The following is a 23,132-nucleotide window of genomic DNA, read 5'->3' on the forward strand; positions in this document are numbered from 1 at the left end:
GTGAGCCGCTTGGGTGCGGCGGCCACCAGCTTCAGCGAGGCTTCGAACTAGAGGTTGTCGGGATAGCTGCGAAAGTTGTAGGTCCTGGCGCGCTGGAACTCCGCTGCGGCGGCCGCGGCGGCCGAGGAGCTGTTCCCGCTGCTGTACGGATTGATCATGGGTGCGGTGGCCTTGGAGTTCATGGTGCCGATGCCGTCGTCGTAGATGCCGCTGTGGTCCGGCCCACCGGTGCTGCAGTGGCTGCTGTGGCTGTGGCTGCTCTTGCCGCCGCCGCTGCTCACCGTGTTGGTGTTGCTGCTGCAGCCGCTCCGCTCCGAGCCCGGACCCTTCAGCGGCTTGAAGATGGCCGTGGTGGCGTAGTACTTCTCCATAGGCGGCGGCGGAACGGTGGGTGGTCGCGGGAATATGCTGCTCAGTGGCGGAGGCGGGGTGCGCCGCACATTCACATAGCCACCACCGCCGGGCGCGCCACCACCCATTTTCGACGAGGGCATGTAATCCTGCATGTGGGGCACGGCGTAACCACCTTCCGGCACATCTGTGGTCGAGAAATGAGCAGAGGAGAAGAGAGGGATTGGGAAAAAGTCAGCTTAGTCAGGGGAATTGCCACAGAAATTTATTTGCATTAGTTGCCGGCGACGCCATATTTTATGACTTTGCGCGCCAGCCAGCGGAAATGGGTGGCTTAAAAGGGGTCAAGGGGGGCGGTTCGAGGGGGGGCTTACACACCTGTATAGTCGGGCGTCATATTACACTGCAAATCATTAACCGCCGCATAGCCGTTCACACCACTCGTGTACATGTTCACATTGAAGGGCTCGTGGTAGAGGCTGTTCTTTCCAATCGAGTCGTTGTCGTCCACATTGGCCTGGAAACACAGAAGGCAGGAATAGCGTTAGTTGAATACCAAGTATTAAGCATTTAGATTTATTCAGAATGTCCCGCTTTTGTGACTAGATTAAAGGGTTGATTCAGCTGTATACAGCGTGTCATTCTCGCACTCGATTAAAGCACAACTTGGCCAAATAAATGCCCAATCTTGGCCCATCTGTTGCATCGACTTCCAGCTGGATAGTTTCGCAGTTGAAAAAAGAAATCGTGTTCCTTTCTTCAGTGCGATGATAAAGTTTTCCGCACACAGAACTCTTAATTTCCTCTCGAGAAAAAGTTCTTTAATCGAATTTGCCCACCTCCATGCAACCAACCATCCAGTGGGTCGAACTTTAAAGTTTACCCCTCACTGGCCACTTAAGCCTGACCCCATCACAAATCAAGAGAGCACGCACACTGTCGCCGGGCGTTGAAAAGTCCCATTAAATAAATGCCGGACGGAGGGCTTCTCACGTAGAGGACTAAGCAGTGTGGAAACTCCACGCTACATTGAACAATTATGTGGGAATTCGAGACAGGAATTTCCCGTCCACCACGCACACGTATCCTCCCAATGCCCACAGCCCACTACCAAGTGCCCACTACCGAGTGCCCAGTGCCAAGTGCTCCATGACCAGTCCATGACCAGTCGTCCATGGTCCCTACCCACCTTGATGCTGTTGCCGTTCGGACGGTGCTTGTCCACGTTGCCGCCGAGGGTGTTGGGATTGAAGCTGTACTGGAAGGCGTCCAGGACGTTGCTGCCGCGGGCCCGCTTCGTTCGCGAGACAATGAAGAGGATGATGGCCACCAGGAGGATGATAATGGTGGTGAGGACCACGATGACCACACCAATGAAGTTCGCATCGTTCGGCTCCTGATCGATGGGGCGTGGCGCAATTACTGCAATCGAAGCGAAAAAGAGCAAAGTGCAAATTGAAATTTAAATTAACAAAAGCGCGCGCGCGTCGAAACGAAACGAAATTAAATGTAAATATTGTTCAACTAAATAATTAGCCAGCATCCGGTGGAGCTTTCGCATCCGAAAGGCAAAAGTGCCCGATCGGGCGCAATGTGGGCAAAGTGAGGTGTTAATTGGATTTATCAGGCTTGTCGGCTACTTACATTGCGGCCCATTGTTGTACTTGTTGTTGCCGCCGGAATCGCCGCCCGACGCGGCCACGCCCTCGCCCTGGCCACCGGCCGGGCCGCCCACTCCGTTGGGCTTGTTCCGGTTGGCCTGGTACTCGCCGCCCTTGGTGTCATCGTGGACATCCTGCGCCTGGCTGGGCGAGTTGCTGCGCTGCTCCTGCTCGTCGGTGAAATTTCCCATTGCGGGCACTGTGGGGTTAAAGGGCGAAATGCAAAGAGTTAGATTGGAGCTCATTCGAAACCCTTCAAGTTGCTGCGATTGTGTTATAGATATAAGCGGATTAGGGCATGATCCGCTTTATAGCTGGGCTATAGAGCCCTGACTCCAAGCGACCTCAATGGCTTATCATCTAGTTACTACTAATAAACCGCTGATAGAAAAAATTCTTTTTGATAAAATAGCATTTAAATTGAAAAAAGGAAAGTTCCCTGCTAATTAGTGAGCTGGAACTTAAAACCCCAATCGATAACATTTAGAGGTAAAAGTGAGCTAATCTGCCATGTGATAATCCATTTGATCCCAAACGCTCGTGTAACCCCTCTAGCTAATATCCTGTGAAGCAACACCTGCATCTTTGTCCAGAGTTCGCTTTGATCTCGCAGGTTTCCCAGCGCAGCTTATGTTCTGCGAAATGATTTTTATCCTGCAAACATCTTGGGGCCATAACAAAACAGAAATGCCTTCTCGAGTGGGTGACCTCGTTTCTTAGACAGTAAATGGCGTAATTACTGTGTGAAGTTCTACTGAAGTTCTTGCGGGGACAACGTGGAGTTGAGGCTGCTGTTTTGAGTTATATGCCTGGATCTCAGACAGGACTGGATGGTGTCCTTTGTTTCGACACTGCCATTGTCCTTCGGGTGGCAGCGTTTTTTTCCCCCGTTCGTTTGCCTCCTGCGAAGGGAGTATCCGACTGAGCGACCACAGGGCCATAAAACGTTTAAAATAATTAAAATATTTCGTGCCACATTTATCACACACAGTAGGTAAGAGTGAGGGAGAGGGAGAGGAAAGGACACCGGGGGTAATGGCGAATATGCCGCATATCCTTTGCCGGAGTGCGCAGATCTCGCTGCTGCTGTCGCATGCCCTTTATAACTAATTCCCTTTGTGTGTCCCCGGGGCCATTCTCTCTGGTGCCCGTCATTGTTTTTCTTATTTTTCGGCCTTTGTATTTTTAGAAACCTTTAAAAGTGTGGAAGCGTACGTAGAGTACGGCTCCACGACAACGGCGACTGCAATCACCGCGAGCAAATCTCACAAATTGGGGTTAAATCTGTGTACACTCGCACAGTGCCTGATAAAAATATACGCATACCCTCGAAAGACGCTTCCCTGCCATTTTGAACGTGCGTTTCTTTTGTTTACCCTTACCCTAGTTTCAGCCTCTTCTTCGAGGCCTGCACTCGAGGCGTACGAAATAAAAAACAGCTGGTCGCCCCTGGTGTTCCACGGTGGCAACCCACTCTCTCACTCTCTTCATAAGGTAGAGGATCCCATCCCATCCCAACCCATCCCATTTGAAGCCATCAAATCCCATTCCATGCCATGTCGTCTTGTGTGCGTGACAAATGCTTCGTGGCGACGATTCTGTTTTCTGGCTAGTCATGTAATTGCTGCACGAATGCGGGGAACTCAGCATGGGAGTTTGGTTTTGTTTATTGTGGTTTCGTTTCTGGTTATCCTTGCTTTTTGCTCCCTGTTCTCACCAAAAAACACATTTCGCCTTGTAATGCTTTTGGCAAACCACTCAGGACTGATCGTCGAGGATCACTCGAGTGGCATTTCATTCTTCATAACTCACTGGCATTATAAAACCTAAACTCAGGATCGCTGGGTTCCTTTGTGTGAGCTTGCTCTGAGCCTCTTATGCGTCTTAGGCACTGAGACCTTTGTTGTATTTCAATTCGAAAACCTTTTCTAATATTTTCGCCAGGCATTCAGCTTATTTCCCACCCCAAGCCCGTCTAATTGACTTATAAAAACCGGAGCTGTGCTCGATTTACGATCAACTTCCCTGCGTAAAACTATTAGGTTCCCCTATCAGTGCCATCCCAAATCCGAGTGCCATCTGCCGGGAAAATGTAAAGTACAGGAAATCCCTATTCATACGGCACGCTCTATTGAGCTCATCAATCAAACTCGCCTGCCAGAACAACTTATCCCCTTGCCCTATTTCACACCTAACAACGTAGGGATTTACGTGGATTCTCCACCGAAAACACAATGAATTTAAGCGATCTTTGGTTCACTGACCGAAGATATAGTAATTGCTAGAGCGGAGGGTTGAATCGGGATTGAGCCTTGCAATGGGGAAAATTTTAATCGGGACATGTTGGGATATTCATGGACGAATAAGCTGAAATGCAATGCATACTGTACAGTTGTAAATATCTACCCTTGGGTCTCGGATTGTTTACATTTTGCAAGCAGACGGGTTTTGCGCATTCAATTGACTTTAGTTTTCCAGCCGGAGGAAAATGTTTGTGTTCGTTTATCTCGGGGCCTTTCCTGCACTCCATTGTTATTGGCCAAAATGTTGGAAAAACGTTGTTGGAAAAATGTTTTATCCCCTGTTAGGAGTAATGCATTGCCCTTTCCCCCAAATCCATCAGCCCCTTGCCCTTCGCCCTCAGCTCTTAGCCGTTGTGTTGTCGCATAATCGAGAGCTCGAGAGTGAAATGAAGCTGAAAAATGCATTTGTACGTATGCAATTCCATTTCCTCAAGCGACCTGCCTCACTTGGCAAATGCAATTCTCAGCAATTCACTGCGATTCTGTTTCTGTGCCAGATTCATTCGTTTTTACGTACCAGCAGCTCACGTGCCACACTTACCGGATATAAAGCTGATCTCGGAGAGCATAATCCATTTGACGGCAAAGTACAAATTGATTTTCAAATATTTGCCCACCCGGTGGTGCAGCTTAATGGTCACATCCCTCGCATGATCCATTATGGTATCGGGCATATAGGAGAACTGCACGGGCTCACCCGAGAAGTAGCGACCTCCGATGCTGAAGAATACCTTGGCATGCACAAATACCTGGCAAAGAGATGGCATATCATTTAGTTGGCTTATAAATAACAAATTTTTGGCTATTAATATTGTATATGTGCGCAGGACTGAAGTGCGTGCTCTCACCTGAACATCCTTGGTGAACATATTGTTTGTGTGCAGCACGATGGCACTGAAATTGCGAACCGTATCGAACTCAAAGACTATTTCAACCGGTTTTCCCAGCAGTCCGGGCGTATCGTTACGCCAGCCAATCCATTCATAACCTGAAATGAATAAAAGCCCATCAAAATGAAATAAAATGAACATTTCATACGGCAGTACCCCCCCGTGTAGGGGGGAAATCAATAGAGCAGCCCTGCGGACGACTGACATGTAAAGCTATTTAAGTCCCCAACCTGGCATTGCCAATGGCACATTTGGGGTGAAGTTTTTCCCCAAATGCCCCCAAAACAAATAAATGCTCACGGCAGGCGCACGAAAGGGGGTTTTTTTTCGGGTTGGATTCGGTTTGGGTTTGGGTTTGGGTTTGAATTTGTGTGTTTGGGTCTGAGTTTGGCTTGTTGGTCGAGGGGTTGTATAACCCTGTATAACTAGAAATAATGGCCAATGCGACATTTAAGCCATTCTTTCTGCCGCTGCCTTGTTTGCGTGGCCCTAATTTCAGTGGGGTAACGAGTCCCCTACGTGGGGGGCTTAGAAAGGACTTCAGGGAAGTGAAGTTGCCCTTTTCCTTTTTGCCTTCCAACGAACAGAAATCATGCAATATTAGCTTGCAGCCACTATATGTATATGTACTTATGGGGTTGGAGGGCAAGAGCTAAGCAGAATTTATACAATGCCCTCCTCTTTGGGGCATGCAACATCCCGCCAGCCAGGCGGAGTATTGATTCCCACTTATAATGCAAATCAGCAGAAGACGAGCAAATAGTTGCCATAAAAGCCGAGATATGGGAGTGGCGGGAATCGGAGTTATGCGCCGGAAACTTTGCCGTTGCAATGCGTTGCCTTTACGACTCCGTCTCGAGCTCGTCTCGAATTTCCGCAGACACAGCGACTGCATGTCTAATTGTCCAACCGAACTTTGCTCCTGCGTAGAGTTCTCGATTCTCAATAATTTCGATTATTGGCCATTTGCCAATCCATGTGGCATGCGGCCATGGGGCATGGGGCATGGGGCATGAGGCATGGGGTATGAGGCATTCGATGGAAAAATATAAACTGGCTGGCTTCGCAAATTCCAGAACTTTTGCATTTTTGGGGCGGAAATGAATGCCAGAGTTGCCATAAATTATCAACTATGCATAATGTTTACATTTTTTACTGCCGCCTTTCGGCGCTCGGAATAGTGGGGAATTGGGGGCGTGGCAGTCTATATCTCGGCCTGGTATCCGGCAAGTTTTACTGCGACGCCAGCAAATGGCCCAAAGTTATTATTTATTTTTGCTTATTGTGTTGTGTTGTGCAGTCAAATTATTGGCGAGGCCGAACTTTTCCCCCATCGATGTTCAATGAAGTGAGCTTTCGGCGGCGCAACGGGGGTCAGATTGGAGTCCATGCTCCTCCAGTCGCTGAACTTTTGTCATTATTCGATGTTAATCAGTTTTTTCTGTTGCCATAAATCTTTTCGGTTTCAATGGGCCATCGCCGCACTGTGCGCATAGAGAAATGCTTCTTGAATGGGTGAAAGTGCCTTATTGCGGGGAGAAAGTACTTGAAGATTCCACGATCTAGAATTAAATATTTGTACTAGCACTATAAACTATTTACTATAGAATTCCTGCTGTTATGGCATTTAAATTCTATAACTTGTATTATAAACTTATGTTCATATCTTCTGTCTTGGACCACCGTGCCTCGTGTAAATTTGTTAAGAGAAAGTTATGGCTGCGGAAGGCAAACCTTTTAGACTCATAGTTTTCAGTTTCAAACGGGAAGCGGATGGGCCAAATGGGACTGTTTTAGCCAAGGAAATTTCTTATATTTTCGGGCGAATTAACGCAAAAGTTTCGCGCAAGTGGCAGTTCAGTGGTTCATGGTACTCACCCTTTCCGAATCCATGGATGTCGGTGCGGAAGTTGTCCTTGCCCTTCTGCCCATCCACCAGCTGACCAAGTCCGTCCACATAGCGATCGCCCTGCTCGTTGCCATCGTAGGTTTTATCCGACAGATCCACCTCCATGCCGCGTTGCACGCCCTTCGGAATGCTGTACGACACGATGCCCTCTGAAAATGGGAAATGAAAAGGAAAGGAAAGCCAAGGCGGCGCATTTAAATTTCGAGTGTGGAAATTCTGGGAACTCAAACAAAAAACTTTAAGACAAAAATAACGACCAAAATAACGAAAATAAGGAAACCCGAGCTGCCGACTAAGGGGATTGGATTGAATGAGCTGGTTGGGGAAATCACACACAAGACATGTCAAACACTCGTTTCGCGTCACGTGGGTAAGACAAATGTCTGACAGAATGCCGAGTTCTGCGGTGCTACACTGAGCCAAAAAACGCTACAGCAGAGCGGAGTCGCAAGGACCAAGTTGAAATTTATTATTAATTTAATATTAAGATCTGGCCCTGCCTCAAGTTGCAGCTCCAGTGTAGCTGCCTCCCTATTTCGTTGGCCTTAAAACCGCGCTAAATTAAAAGTTTCCACTGCGCACTTCCCCAAGTCGAGCGAGGGATTCGGTGGGTGAGCTGCCCTTGGAGGTGTGGAGGATATTGAGTTACTTGAAACATAATTTCGTTTTGTGGCCACTTTAGAAGCACCCAATCCACGTCCCCCTTGTCTGTCATTTGGTTTCGGTGGTTATGTTGGGCATTAATCGAAGGGGATCGAGCAACTTGCAGGGTATAGTTTTTCAATGTCAAAGTCAAGCGTTATTCTCGCTGGCTGAGTCATGGCTTTCCGGCGCTGTTTGTGGGAGATTAGCCGGCGTAAGCCAAAGTGCGCAGCGGAAACCAAGTAACCGAAAAGCTACGGCTTCAATTCACCGAATAAGGATACCAAACTGCCGGCACTCGCCAACAAACACCTGACACTAATTACAAAATCGAATGGTTGCCCCCACGCCGCCCACGAAAACAATTACACCAGATCCAGAAAAAAAACCAACAACTCGGGGTTGCCAGGCACTCGATATAATTATACCCCGGCTAAAATGGGGTGCACTCAGACACACGTTTAACTAATTCACTAGAATTTCTATATCTATTGAACAATCGGGTCACGTGGTAAACAGGACACCCGGACAAACAAGTTCGCAGGATAGATAGGCGGCGCAAGGCAGTCGTAGGAATTTTCCAATAATTACCAAAAATCACATAATTACACGTAATTAGGGACCTCCTACGCACTGGGCACACATGCATATGTGGATAATGATGATGGGGCGTTCAGGTGGGCAAACGACCCTTATCGATCATGATATGGGATGTGGGAGTGGGAGTGGGTGGTGCGCTCAAACGAAAATATTAATTATTATTCAAGGCCTTCGGACTGGCTGGACAGCCTCGTTTAATTACATGAATTACGACGGAGCTGGTAGATAAGACCACCACCACCACCACCACATACACCTCCCGCTCCTGCGACACGATATTTACCCGAATGTAAACGTTATATGGCATATTTAATTAACTGCAAAGACATTCAGGGCAACGCGTTTTACAATTGCCTCGCTGCGACGAAGTTCACGCAATGCCAGCTCATGAAGCATGGAGCATGGGGCATGGGACATGGGATGACCATGGAGCACTGGGGGGCAGTGGGATGGAATGCCTCCACCTCCGCTGTCTGTGTGCCTCGTTACTCGCGTGCCTGCATGCGATCCTTATTTGCGTGTCGCGACTGTCGGAGGCCGAGAAATGAGCAAAGTAAGGACAAGTCCTTGCTTAAGTGCGTGGAGTTCTGTTTTTTTGTGTTTTATTTTTCTGTATTTTTTTTTGGTCGCCAAGACAGCGAGCAACTGCAATATATAAAATGTAATTTTTCTCCGCCTTTCTTGGATGTGGCACGCAAGCCAACGGTAACGGCAACAATGTCAACGCGCCACTTGCTGATGACTCAAATTGAGGAGAGGATACCAGATGGATGGCTGAGTGGTCCCAGTGGACTGGCAGCGGACTCAAAGGGAATTGGAAAGCAGCCTTAAGTGTGGACAAAGCACTACCCATTTAGCTGCCATCGACTTTAGTTACACCCACCTGGCAGCACTACTTTCGATTGCCCAACCTCTGAAAAAAAGCTAAAAAGCTGAAAGAGCTGAAGCGTTTCAACACCAAGATAGTGAGCTAGTGAGCTAGTGACCGGTAATGCCCTAAAATGGCCATAAATTATGGGCCCCCAAACAGTGGGTTCCATAAATCCCCGGCTTAACGCTAATCAGTTGCTGCATTTATAATGCACTCGAGCATATGCAAACCCGATTTGATGATATCAAGGGAGCTGTTGTTAAATCGTAACAAATTCCAGCTTAGCCACGCTTTGGATGTCAATGTGGGGAGATAATCTCTGGCCACTATGGCCTGAACCCTATTTTTAACGATTGTGGCGCTTTAACCCTAAGTCAAATACTTCGGGAGCGGCATTAGGTTGGTGGCCCCACCTAGACCCATTCAAATGCCATCAGTTTCTGAAAATTTATGGCCTGAATTTATAAACAATTATGATTCGATTCGGGCATGTTTTGGAGCAGATTAATGATCGCGTAATGAAATCGACGCGACCACAAGAAGTAGATTTATTGATTTCTTCGCCCACTGTCCGGCCGGCCGTCTGGCACTTGTCTAGACCCATCTGCCAGTAGTGCCACTGTGGCCATTGTGGCCCACTCCCGGCACCATCCATTCCCATCTTATCTTGTTTAATTTGCATATGAAATGCGCCATGTCGGCTCTCGTGTTCACATTCCCCGTGGCAAATCAAATGATAGTCCGCAAAATGTGAGCGGTCAGGAGGTTTGCATGTCTGCCACCCCCGAATCCACATTCACATCCATCCACATCCACATCCATATCCACATCTACATCCAAATCCAAGTACCCCGTTTCGGCACAAATGGGCGTGCCGCAGTTCCAGCGCACACAAATGGCGCCACTTATCAGGGGAGCTCGTCCCATTCCCAGGAGCCAGTTCGTAGTTTCCAGTTCCTAGTTCCCTGCTGCCACCCTCCCAGAAGTCCCGGGTCCAAACACTGCGTTAATTTACGGAATAATTTTCAACTTCCGCGCCTTTTTCCGCTCCCCAGGGGAATTGGTGGAATGGGGGGGGACTTGGGGCTCTACAAATTGTCATTAGGCGCGTTTCGCCGGCCAGTTCTGTAATATTGCTGGCGGCGGCGGAAAAGTCTCCGCCCTGCCTATGGAAATCATAGAAAAATTTGTTTGTCCAGACTTGTTTCTGGCCCCTGCACTACTTGACAATTGCGTGCAAAACATCGACGAAGGAAAGGTTAGGAGCAGCCGACCAGGTTGGTCATGTTGTTCGCCTACACTGCGAAAAACTATGGCTTCTCGCCAGTCATGCGAATGAACCCAAAGATGCAGTGATGGAAGTAATGCGGCAGCAAACTGATAGCCAGAGATAATACTAATAAGATGACAAATTTCCACATCTGATGGTGCATTGTGAGTACCTCATTTTAGCAGTGCATTCAGTTGTTTTGGAGTTTTTCAGTTCTTTTTTCATTCTTTTTTTTTTTTTTTGTTATCGGACGACAGACGGGACATGGTGTTCAGAGTGCCCGGCATGTCGTCGTCTGGGATTTCGATTTCGGTCGGGTCTAGCCAGGAGAATTGGATTGGTTTGGTATTGGTATGGGATGTTTTTCCAACGTCTGCACGCGATATATTTCAAGTACAGTGCTCATGGCGTTGAAAAGAAATCGCGACCGTCAAGTTGCGGTGCCCATATGTTGGGAAAGAATCAGGAATCGGGAATGCGCTACACTTGGTTCCATGGAGCGTAGCAGTCACCTTGATTGGATTACGTGGTTCGGGCCAGACCCAGACGTTGCCTGGATATGCCTTGTTATGTGGTGTTCATAGTCCTCCGACTCGCCTGTGGGTCATGCCACATGCCACATTCGGGGGAGACTTTGAGGGCTTTCGCGAAAGAAGCATGTAATGCGGTAAATAAAGCCAAATGGAAATTATGAATTTTAAGGGGGGAGTCTAAGTTTGGTGGAACATGGCAGTTTAATAAACCAAACTTGGAGTGAAGTAAATGGTTTCGTTTCCTTGCTGCAAACAAAGTAATCCTCTAGTGATATGCATTAGATGCGACTCTTTAGGGGTACAAACACTTTAGCTATTTAAAGTGGCTTCGAATCGGAGATCATGCCAAGCCTGATAAGCCATCTGGAACTCGAGCATCTGGACACACTCCACACTCCCTGCTAATCGCGAGTGCCATGCCACGAGTGTCCACAAGCCAATCGTGCGAACACTTAAGCCGCTTTTGCTCCTCTAATTGCAAACAGGCTGCCCCTCGGGTTTGCGGAATGATAAATTAGCGCTGACACTAAAACCCTGTTAGCCCCTCCACACTATCATTGCTCATGTCGCGCTCTTATCGCCTCCACTAGGATTTGGATTTCGTATTCAGATTCCCCTGGACTGGGACTCACCTTCCCACGGGCAACCGACGATCTCGGCGCGCAGACAGACGGTTCGATCGTACTGGCCATACGGATAGATGCGGATCTTGGAGGCGAAGATAATCGGCTGCAGGGCGTTCTCCACCTCGCTGTATGTGTTGATATTGCCGGGCAGAATCTGTGGGTGATAGGATGTGAGGCAAGATGGGATTAGCTATGGCCGACAGAACTCCTCCTTCACTTGGTTCGTCGATACATACCTCCTTGCCCTGGATGTTCTTCCAGCGCTGCCACTTGTCGAAGCCCGGTCGCCAGTATTCCAGGACATAGGCCTCGGTGTACTCCTGGCCCTGGCCCTTGCCAAAGCGACCCTGGGTGCGGATCGCCGTGATCACGTGCGTCTGCAGCAGATCGACCTGCAGGTACTCCTTCAGGGCATTCGACACCATGTGCTTGGGGCACCAGGCTCCGCCGTTGGTATCGGTTTTCAGTCTGCAAAGAGGGATTGCAGACGACACAAGTTTATTAATCAGGCTCCCTCTACAGTAGCCGCTGAAACCAGTTGCTGGCGCGATGGTTGGGGGGGGATTTTTATAAATTAATTGACATTAAGCGTTCGGCACCACATGGAGCCCCCCCCCCACCACACCCACAGCAGCCAGCTGCCCCAATCGCAACCACTGGCGTTTGTGGTGCGTCGTCTGGCAGCTCGTCTCGTTCGTTAAGCTGTTTGCGGTTTTAGACACAGCAGGATGTTGTCTGTGTAATTAAGGATTAATTTAACCTATTCCCGGACGGACGGACAGACGGACGGTCGGACGAACTTTAAGCAATTTTCAGCCCCTCTGCCAAAGCCATCGATACGTTAACCACTACAACTACCTCGGCTCTCGGTTTATATTTCAATTAAGTTTTACATGCTTGATTGCATTTCGGCTGCCTTAATGCCCGGCCATTACTCATGGGCCTGCTACCAGGCATAGGCACAGGCATAGGCCTAGACCCACTTCGATCCCAGTCAAGTAAAGTCAAGTCAAGTGACTGGGTGTCGGAGTTGGCTGGAGTTGGAGCTGGAGTAGTCCAACTCCTGGCCTCCTGTCGTCGTTGGCTTCGTGGCAAATTGCTTCATTTGGTCGGTGGCTCGCAACTGCGGCTGCCAGCGGGCTATTGGAATTGAATTCGATTGCGTTGTTTATTTGCCGGCCAACTGGGATTTTAAGTGCATGCTGGCTGCGGGACGAGGAATCTCTAAAAAATGTTCATGCTCCGCCCGCCGCCTTTGGCGAATGGCCATTAGTGGAGCGCTTCCGCGTGCATTGAGACATCGTTTAGTTGGATTCGCATGAAATAGCCATGCAAATGATTCACTAAGAACTCTGCTTGCCTAATACACATTTCAAATACCCCATTGGAAGTGTGTCTCGAGTGGATGAAAGCGATGCTAAGAGGCTGCAAGGCGTTGGAAAATTTTAATTATATTACTCCCACTGTCGGGCAGAAAGGTCAATTTAATCTTCATAAAATAAGGTTTTCCGCCACGTCCTTTCTTTCTTTTTTGTGCAGCATTGGCCCCCAAAAAAGAAAAAGAGTGGAGAGCGGAGCAAACAAACATCATTTAAAATGCTAATATCGGCAGTTATGTGCCTTTCAACTTGACTTTAATTATTGTTATTGCCAGAGTTAACAATCTGCGCCACCGTCGACTGCTCATTTCGAGCGCTGATGGACTGGCTAACTGCCTGTGCTGGCCCGCAGGACTCCAACATCTAATCGCTGGGGGTTTCGGATTTTTTCCCTTCTCATCGCCGCCGTAATATGTAAAAGGTTGTAAACGTAATGGCCTTACGGTGCTCATGGTGGTGCTGGTGGTGGACGATGGGCGCGGTAATGAAAATCAAACAGCGCCAACTGTCATTAAACTAATCTCCGTAATTCAATAGCCCCAGACGGGACCACAAGCCGTCATCGCAGTCATCGTAGTCATCGCAGTCATCGCAGTCATAGCAGTCATCTCATGGCCTCCTGAGGACCACGATCCCCAGTCCGATCCCCGCCAGCAATTTCTCGTAAGTGCATGTTGAGACCCCCCATCCACGACGAAATGAATTACGTCGAGTTCCTTTCGAGCACATCTTTTGGAGCTAGTTAGTCTAGTTAGGTAAGTGCACGGCAGCCGCAAATTATAATGCTGCCTGCACTTTTGAACTTTACTGGTTGACTCTGTGGAACTTTCGGCTAAGCAAATTGCAGTTCGCCTGATTGGGCATGCCGGGGAAATTGTGAGTTGGTGTATGGGTGGATTGCAGGTTGGGGGCAGGAGATCGAAAGACAAAAGAGAAAGTTGCTGCCCCAACGTGAAGTTGGGGAGCCAAAGTGTTTTCTAGCACTGAATAGTTGCGCCACCGAAGGGAAATTAGTGTAAGGTGAATTGGGTAAAAGTTCTGCAACTTCAACTGGAGCACTCTTTAATTGGAGCTCCAAGGAGCAAGCAGCAGCTTCGCTTAACAAATATACTACATATATATCTTCTTCGACATTTTCTCCTCGGGCACTTAGCCTCCGAGGAATCGCAATCTGACATCGTCTGTCAATCGGATCCACTTGGCGGTCCCACGGACAGTCGACTACCAATGCCCCCACCATCACCACGAATTCTGAGATTCTTCTCCCCCTCACCGTTCAGGTGATTCAGTTGGCTGAAGAGTCTGCCCGCATGGCAAACTTATCGGAGCCCCAGTCCGATCTCAACTTTCGTGCCCCGTCCTCTGCTCAAATGGTCCTTAGTACAAATTCCGGTTAATCTGCCACAGAATGAGAAAAAGAGAAAAAAAAGAGGCGAACACAGCCAAATATATTTTGTTTATCTCCGACGTGCTCAACACGCGTTGTCTTTGTGGTTATATTTTAGTACCGCCATAAAGGGGTAATGTTAATGCTGCCTTTGTGGTGGTGCTGGTTGTATGGTGTGTGGTTGTGTGTGGTGTATGGTGTGTGCTGTTTAGTTCTTTAGTTGTCAGTCAGCCCTGCTCCAGAGTGTTTTTTAAGTGCATGTCTATAAAGGCGGACAGACGGCATATTCTTGCGGGCCAGGGCACTAAAAGAAGGGCTAAGAATGGATCTTCACCTTCGCCTCGCACTGCTCGTTCCGTCGAATGTGTTTGCATTGATTTCTGGCCATAATTCATGCGGTAATTGACATGTTTATGGCCACGAGCACGCTGGCCCACTCCGCCAAGATATTCCATACTAATTACACGACAAGTCAAGCCCATCTGATGGTGTCATCAATCACGGCCCTGGTCATTTGGTCAGTGCAATTGCGAAACTTCCGCCTCAATCTGCGTCCCGCATCGCCTTACTTGGAACTTCCTGTCCAAGCCCAAGCATATTCAATGCAAACCCGTTCCAAATGGCCCTTCTGTTCGGAGGCGACAATAAAATGTAAACAAAGCTGAGGAATTGAAATTAAACCAAACTCGTCTGTGGAAAACCAATCGTGAATCGTCTTCCACTCCAATCCTCGATTGTTGTCACAAACTCGCTTGAACTTTGATCGCTCGGCGAGGGAAAACGAGTTTGTGCATTTCGGAAATTGCATTTAATTAGCTGGGCAAAAGGGCTGGAGACCCTTTCTTTGCTGTCACATCCATTAAACGCTGGCATATTCATGAAAAGATTTCCCATCAGCGGTTGGGATGATCTTTCATGTCGCCTCAAAAGGCGCTAGCCAAACATCAAATATTATCTCTCGTTTAATCGACAGATATGCAAAACTGGCGCTGGTATTTATGGGAGTTTGATTTCGGCGCTTTGTATCCGTACTATTGGTATTTTGATGGGCAAACTGTTTGTGTCATAATATAAATATCGTTGTTGTCATTGCCGCGCCGCTTGAGCGGTGGCCAAAGTTTTCTATTTTATTGACTTCGCCTTATCGCCTAACGAAGTTGTCTATAAAATTAGCAATTAAATGGACACGCAGGGCAGCGGCATCGCAGATAAGCCCCATCCCCTACGTTTTTCCATCTTGGGGTTAAATGGTTAATGAGCCGGGAGCTGTGGCAGCGGCAGGGTTCCGATCGTAAAGCAATATAAAGTCTTGTAATCTTAAAACCAGATCGCAGACGATACCGATGATGAGTCTTAAAAGCCCAATACTTTGGTGCTGAGAAATTATCCAAGGAGCGCTGAGTGCTGAGTGCTTAGTAGTAGTTCGTAGAACCCGTTCTTTGGCCCCAGGTACCTTTCCTTTAACCTGTAGCTTCAGGTTAAACACTGCCATCAGATTTGGCCATGTTTTGGGCCAGCTTACCTTGCATGCTGAGGTCCAACGAAGCCCATGTCATGGGCTGAACTCGCTGTGATTTGAGCATCTGTTATGAGTAACGACTCCATGCCGAGGGGCACATTGCACGTGGCTGGAAATGAGAGGAAATCGTATTTTTAACGTTAATTAATGACGACGAAAGTATTTTAAATATAGAGCCCATGAATTTGTGGTCTGCGCAACGCCATCGAATATATATCAAAAAGCCTCAAGTGTCAGTTCGAGTTTGACGATGCTTATAAATGCCCATGTCTGTCGCATTTGCGGGCATCTCTTCTCTTAAAGAATACCTCATTTTGAGTCAACTAAACACTTAATCATTGCCAAAGTCAGCTCTGGACTGGCAGAACGTCAACTACCTTACTTAATTTATAGCCCACCAATTGCAGTTGCCCTGCCATTTGCCTTTGATATGGAGGGAGTCCTGAGGAGATCCGCCAGCCCCCCAAACCGAATCCTGCGTCTGGCAGTCGCCTGCTGACATTTTCGACAGAATCAACACTGATTTGACATGACTTTTGTTGCCCGGGCACAGCAGGCTCACCACGGACCAATCCCAATCCCATTCCCAATCCCAATCCCACTTTTGATCTCATCCAGAGCAAGGTTGCGTGCATTCGTTTAGAAGTTTATAAATAATCACACGGCGAAGTGTGCGGACTTCTCGGGGGAGAAGTCAGCCAACCAATTCAAAGTGAGCTCTGTGCGATGTAAATGCTGTGGAAGTTACTACGTACAGCCATCTACAACTGAAGTGAAAATGAATCTTTTAATCTTATTTTTAGGTCTTTTGACTGTCTAAGTTAATTGCAGCTCTGTGGGACAATATTATTTGCCAATTTATATGCAGTACTCATATGTGTGTATGGGCGTATGTACAGAGCATAGTGTGTGGTATATGGTCGCCAAGTTTTCCCATTCCCAGCGAAAAGCTAGCTTCCAGTGCATTCACACTTGATTGGGTTTGATAGCCGGCTACGCAAATGAAGAGCGAAGTGCTCAGATGCTTGGATGCCTAGATGCCTGGATGACTGGATGACTGGATGCCTGGATGCATGGGCCAGGTTGGGTCAAAAGCCAGAGCTCACACCCCGACTCTCAATCCGACATGCACTGCATATTGCAAGTGCATTCACTTGGAAAATTGTTGCATGTTTTGCTAACTCAACTCGCTTCGATGTGTCTAGCCCCAACAACAACAAAAACAACAAGAACAACAGCAACAAGAACAACAACCTTTAGCAGTGTGCTCCTTTGGCATGTGTTTGCTTTTCTGGCGGGGAATGGGGATAAGTGCAAATAGTACTAGGGCAACGGCAACGGCAGCAGCAGTCGAGTTCTGGAACCCGAAATGAACATGTTTATAGATTTGTATTTATGTATTTGGCTTGCTTGATTAACTATAAATATTATGGCAGAAAGATTTCATTTTCGTTGCTTGGGGTTTGGGGCATATTGTGGCAGCTGAAGTTGAAGTTGCAAGTTGAATGTCTTCAATGGTGGAATGAATGCCACATTCATGGCACAAAAACTTTCAGGCTTATTTTCGTACTATTCGATACACAATTTCCCTCTTCCGGCACAAATATTGTAATGAAGTTCCGTTTGGGAAATCAATGAGGCAGCTCCTTCCAGGCCACTGCTTTACCCTAGCCCCAGGCATTTTGGGGACAACTTTTCACTGGTCACCGCCTCTCGTCTGAGTGGCACAGAGTTTATGAACCGCCGACATGCGATGGCCCATTGAAATGGCCCGTAATCCTAAGCCAGTGCGCTATGGCTTCATTAAAGCAGACTCCCATACTGCCAAGCCATGCCATACCATACCATACCATTGGCATAGAATGCCAAGCCATGCCTTAAATGCGGCATAAAAATGTCAATATGCCTATTAATGAGCTGGAGTTGGAGCTGCAGCCAGGCCAGATGCCCCCAGCAGCCATGTGGCCAAGTTGGAGAGGATGCTGCAGCAGCATGTCCAGTTGAGGACTCCCCGTGGAGTCCAGAACCCAACTGCGTGGCCTGTCGCGAAATGACGGGCCATAACAAAAATGCTTTCAATGTCAATTAAATAAATAAAGCCAAGCACGAGGCCGCTACCCTTCAGCGCTGGTCATCTTGGGCGCACTGCCTCCATTTATCGGCGCATCTTGATATATTCGTGGGGTTATACCTTCTGACTTCTTGACTTCACCCGCTGTACTCACCGATATCGAATGCCATCGTCGTCGGCGCGTTGAGCATTAGGCAGCCGCTGGCGATCACCAGCGTCCAGAGGCCGAGTGTCCAGCGGGTGGCGCGGTTTGGTGGGCGGGGGTCAGCGGCTGTGGGTGTGGTTCTGGTTGTGGTTGTGGGTGGTGAGCGGGTTGGGTGGGAAAGGCACTGGCGGGAGAACATGCTGATGTGGCTGGAGGTCGCTTCACTTGGCGACGTGTGCTTCATAGCGGTGATTCTAAAGAGTGGCAGTGAGATCTGAAACGAAGAATAACCAAATATTTAGTTAAATATATACAGCAAAATTGGGCACGAAGGTGATAAAGTGGCTTGACAATGAGTTGTCATTTAAACGATCAATTTGCGTTGATAAAGATTTCATTGGGTTAAGGGTCTCGTTTGCGTATTCTACTCAAATTTAGTACACATTCCTTGGCCTTAAGAAAAAAGTTGAGCTTGTATACAGAAGGTTAAATCAATATTTAATACTTTTCAAAACTTTCTAAACTTAACTCATTGAATGAGAAGCCTCGTAAAAAGTGCCACATATCTACTAATTTCCATTGTCTGGTTTCCTCTAAATTAATTTCTCTCCGTGTTGTTTGCTCTCACTTCGGTTGGTTATCGCATCGTTCTGCTTTAACTGTGCTCGATTTGGAAACTTAATTGCCGCCAGAAAAGCCAAAAGCCTGCCAAATCTGCAACAGCCTGTAGTCATCCTCTGCGTTGACTTTTTCCTGCTCTCAACTTGGGGCGGCTTGAATGGATGCAAAGTGAATGTGCGTGACGAGTCAGGAGGCAGTTGAGCTATGAGTTGGGGAAATGGGGCAGCCGGGGGATGACTTTGTGCTTTTCATTAAACATTATTCCGCAACATTTTCTGCCGGGGCAGACATATGAGCAGTGCCATAGAAAGCGGCCACAGCAAACAGACTGCCCGTCATCCTCCGGCCGGTTATATCCATTCACATTGCTCCATTGCGACGAGCAAGCCAGTTTTCGCTTTAATTTAACGCCGGCTGGTTGGGAAAACCGGGACACAGGCGCATTTTCAGCAGCGGCAGAAGCTCCCGGGAAACTTATTTAGCTTATGCAAAGCGTGCGGCAGAGTTGGCTAAAAAGGGCCAAAGGTAGCGATGGTGGTGGTGGTGGCAGTGGGCCCGTAAAAGGGCCTAGAGATAATGAACATGCCGCACGGCCAGTCACCCGGCAAAGGGACATTCTTGGCGCACTGTTTGTGTTTAGTTTGCAAATTTCTTTTGATGTCTTTTAATTTTAATGGGCTCGGATTTGGATGAGGTGACGGCCATCCTAAGTAAAACTCATTAGCAGCCTAGAAAATGGGGCCTACAACCGGAAGTTAGACCCTGTGTAATGGCTTCGATTGCTCCAGGATTCATAGTGCTGCATAGGTTGTCCTTCTGCTGATTCCGATCTAATAAATGCCCCACATCCAGCTTGCCTTGTGTTTTCGTAGCAAAGGCAAAGGTAACCCTATCTGCCTGGCAGGCATGCAAAAACCTTCCACGTCATGAGGCAATTTGTCACGCAGCTGATGCTGCTGGATAGCCAGGATGTATCCTATACATCCTATACATCCCACACACCCCATACACCCCTCTACACACTCACATGTGTGCTCCTTGGGCGCTGGTCGATAACTCAGTGCTTAATTGCTCATCTTTCAACGTCCAGGCCCAGTTCCCTGTGGTCCGGCAACAAATTGCAAAAAATTCTCGAAAGAGCAAAGAATGCCTGCGAAATGCTGACTGTCGCTGCGTCCACTTGCTGCAGACTCACGATGTAGGTTAAATTAATAGTGACACTGGCCGCTGCACCTGGCGGAGCTTTGATACTGCCGCAGTCCATTTCCACTGGCGAATATTTCATAAATTGAAATGTACAGTTAGTTAATTACACGCTCAATTGGCTCCAAAAGAGTGGCATTAGCCAGACTCCACGGCCACAATTTCCACCGCCTGTCGCATTGTGATTTATCGCCTATTGGTCCGCGTAATTGCCATGGAGAGCGAAGATCCAACCAAGATCATAGCAGGTTCTGTTCAACTACGTATCTTTCGCATAGTATCGTGTCTGTGCCAGCAAGATTTTCGAGTTAAACATGAGTTTAGTCCAATGCTCAATTATACGCAGCCATCAGTCAAAAAGGGCATGCATTTGAAATGTCAACAGATTGCCAGAGCAACTTGCTGTGGGAGTCGCTGGAAACCTAAAAACAAATTGCTGGCAGAGCGCTAAAATTGAAACATCAAACTGTTCGCTGGGCGGACTTCCTGATTAACTTGAAAGGGCGCAACGGAAAGGGGAAATCTACTAAAAATTCAGCGAATTACACAAATACCATAAACCAATTGATTAATTGATGAAGCACAGTTTTCATGGAAAAGAATCTGGAGCGAACATCAGACGTACTCGAACCTACAGATACTCGCACAGATGCAGATACAGATACAGATACAGATACATATACATTCGTTGTAGTTGTAGGCCACATGGCCCGACGCAATTTGCATAAATCGAAACACAAAAGCGAGTTTACTGCGCTGGAAAACGGGAGCAAGAGATATTTACCATATCTTGCTCTGCCCGCGACGCTCCGAGTGTTTGAATAAGTGTCAAATTAAATTGATCAATTAAGCAATTGACGTGCTGGAGCGAAAAAGGCAAGGAAAATGCGCCAGCCAGATTTTGCTGCAACTGGGAAGTGGGTGGTGGGGTTGGGTTGGTTTGGATTGGGTTGAGTTGAGTTGGGTGTTCAAGGCAACTGCTGCACACACAACAAGTGACGCAAATTGTGCAGGATGGGTCGAGTTGGGCTGAAAATGGGGCTGCATTGGAGGTCGTTAGTTGGGAGCTGGAAGTTTGCTGTTGAAGCACACTCTGGCTGGTGACAATTTCTGTCAATTCAGCGACGCTAATCAAGCCAGAGACAGCACAGCATTAAAATGGGGTGTTTAGTAGTGGGTTCTGTTGTGTTGATGGAAATGGGAATGTGAATGGGGATGGCCCACTCCAGAACTAGACAAATTGGCTGGCGTTGGGCGGCAGCTTAGAGCCAAAGACATGCGGGCCAGTTCCGCATCCCAGCAGACGGCAGGCAGCCAACGTCATATAATCCATCAGCTCGGCAGACAGTTGTTGCAACCGAGGCAGCCGTGGCAGCAATGGCAGCAGTAGCAACAGTGGCAGCAAAGACGACTCCAGCTCCCCTCAGTTGTAATCAAATCAAATGACATTGCAGACATGGGAGGCAGAGTCAGCAGCAGTAGTAGTAGTAGCAGTAGCAGTAGTAGTAGTAGCTTTGTGGGAGCCCAAACGGAAGGCAGCTGTCTCACCAGGAGCGGGAAGTACAACAAAATGCAACTCGTTGCCAGCCAACACTTTTGTTGATTTAATAATAAATGGAACCTACGATTCGGTTGCGTAGAATGCCCTTTCCCAATGCCAGACTTTAAAGGTCTTAAAGCGACGAGTGAAGAAAGGCAGTGGGAAAGGCCATGAGGAATCACATTGAATCGCATTGAAAAGTTCCCCACCTTCAATGGAAATTTGCATAGCAGTCGCAAAGCAAAGACAGTTGACAACTTTTTTATTTCTACTGCTGTCTGTCTGTCTGGCAAGGAAGTGGTGTGCCCCGCCTGCGTGACGTATTTGTCTATTATTGTGACAGGCTCAGAGGACCAAAAAGCGCTCTCGACGTTGCCAGACGTTTGTTTGAAGGGCCGTCGAAAAGTCACGGAGGAGCAGCTCCTCGGTATCGGTGTGGCACTTAAAGTCCGTTTCTATTGATTTTCGACGGCAGGCAGACAGACGGGCCAGTTCATTAAAGTCACATCAGGGGCGGATGTACACATATACCAGCCACTCGCCGCCCACAAACCTCAAATAGACACGGCTACAACTGCTGGGGCAACAAACAAACGGGGCAGCCCACAAATCAACGCCTAACCGCAGGGGCGTCGCACAAAATGGGCGGCGGGGCAGGAGGGTGGCACAAAAATTGGGGGAGGAAGGGAGCTGGTTTGGACCGAAAAAAAACGAGACGCCGCCATTTTGTCTGTCCCCGTTGAGGCGGGGCATTAAATATGCAAAAAGCAACATGCGAAAAAAGTGTTGCATACTTTTAGTGGCTGCGTCAAACCGCAAAAAGGCAGCAGAGCAGTGCAAAGCAGCGCGAAGCGAAAGCGAAAAGAGGAGCTCCCAACAGGAAGCCGGAAAAATAAATAGAGGAAGCAGCAGAGAGAGAGAGAAAGGCTTTGTCCTTTCTTCCGTTTCTCGCCGCCTCGCTTTGCTCTCCTTCGCGAGCCATTCATTAGCATAGACACAGAGAAGCAATATTGAATTTCTATGCCTGTGTGAGTGTGTGCGGATGGGGCTCGATAAGGGGGCGTGGGCGGAGAAGGGGGCGCAAGGGGCGTGTGAGGTCGCAAGGTTGCGAAAAAATGTTTCACGCTTTGCTGAGCTGAGGAAATCACAGCGAGGCAGTGGAGCGTGCGAAGGGAAAGGCTGCCTGCGGGGCGAAGGGCGGCGTTTGGGAATGGGTCCTGACAGGCTCAAGCAGCGCCTTGGGATCAAATTAGTCGAGTTTTTTGAAAAAAAAAAAAGCAAAAAAAAAAAGAGTGCGGCAAATTCTAGACTTTATGCATGATAAGTGGCGGGTAAAGTGCTCGAGAAGGGATTGCAGCATGGGGGCAGTCAAAACGGTGGAAATATGAGAGGATAAGGCTGAAGGCCCAGATGGGGCAGCCCGACAGTCGTCACATGTCAGTTAGACAAACAGGAAGTTTGAAACGAGGAAACGCAAGGATATTGGCAGGAGTTACCCGGAGAAAGGGTCGGGAATGATGGGTGGACGGGAAGGCCAGAACTTGCAACTCATAGACGTGAAACAAGAAGAACTGAAAATTTACAAAAGTGTTGGGGGTTAAGGTAAGCCCC

At 48.1% G+C, this 23,132-nt stretch overlaps 1 protein-coding gene across 1 annotated transcript in view; it reads right to left on the minus strand.

Moving 5' to 3' along the window:
• Positions 1-47: 47 nt before the first annotated feature.
• Positions 48-23,132, minus strand: part of LOC6527119 — a 29,974-nt gene continuing 6,889 nt past the window's right edge. The window contains exons 2-12 of the mRNA XM_002088176.4: positions 18,167-18,431; positions 15,945-16,050; positions 11,893-12,124; positions 11,663-11,810; positions 7,084-7,263; positions 5,164-5,303; positions 4,857-5,064; positions 1,996-2,211; positions 1,541-1,773; positions 730-868; positions 48-538 (exon numbers count right to left, since the gene is read on the minus strand). Coding sequence (XP_002088212.3) covers positions 48-538; positions 730-868; positions 1,541-1,773; positions 1,996-2,211; positions 4,857-5,064; positions 5,164-5,303; positions 7,084-7,263; positions 11,663-11,810; positions 11,893-12,124; positions 15,945-16,050; positions 18,167-18,401 — 2,328 coding nt within the window. The 5' untranslated portion in view covers positions 18,402-18,431. The remainder of the gene's footprint in view (positions 539-729; positions 869-1,540; positions 1,774-1,995; positions 2,212-4,856; positions 5,065-5,163; positions 5,304-7,083; positions 7,264-11,662; positions 11,811-11,892; positions 12,125-15,944; positions 16,051-18,166; positions 18,432-23,132) is intronic.

This window comes from Drosophila yakuba, chromosome 2L, assembly GCF_016746365.2.
Source record: "Drosophila yakuba strain Tai18E2 chromosome 2L, Prin_Dyak_Tai18E2_2.1, whole genome shotgun sequence".
Classification (NCBI taxonomy): Eukaryota; Metazoa; Arthropoda; class Insecta; order Diptera; family Drosophilidae; genus Drosophila; species Drosophila yakuba.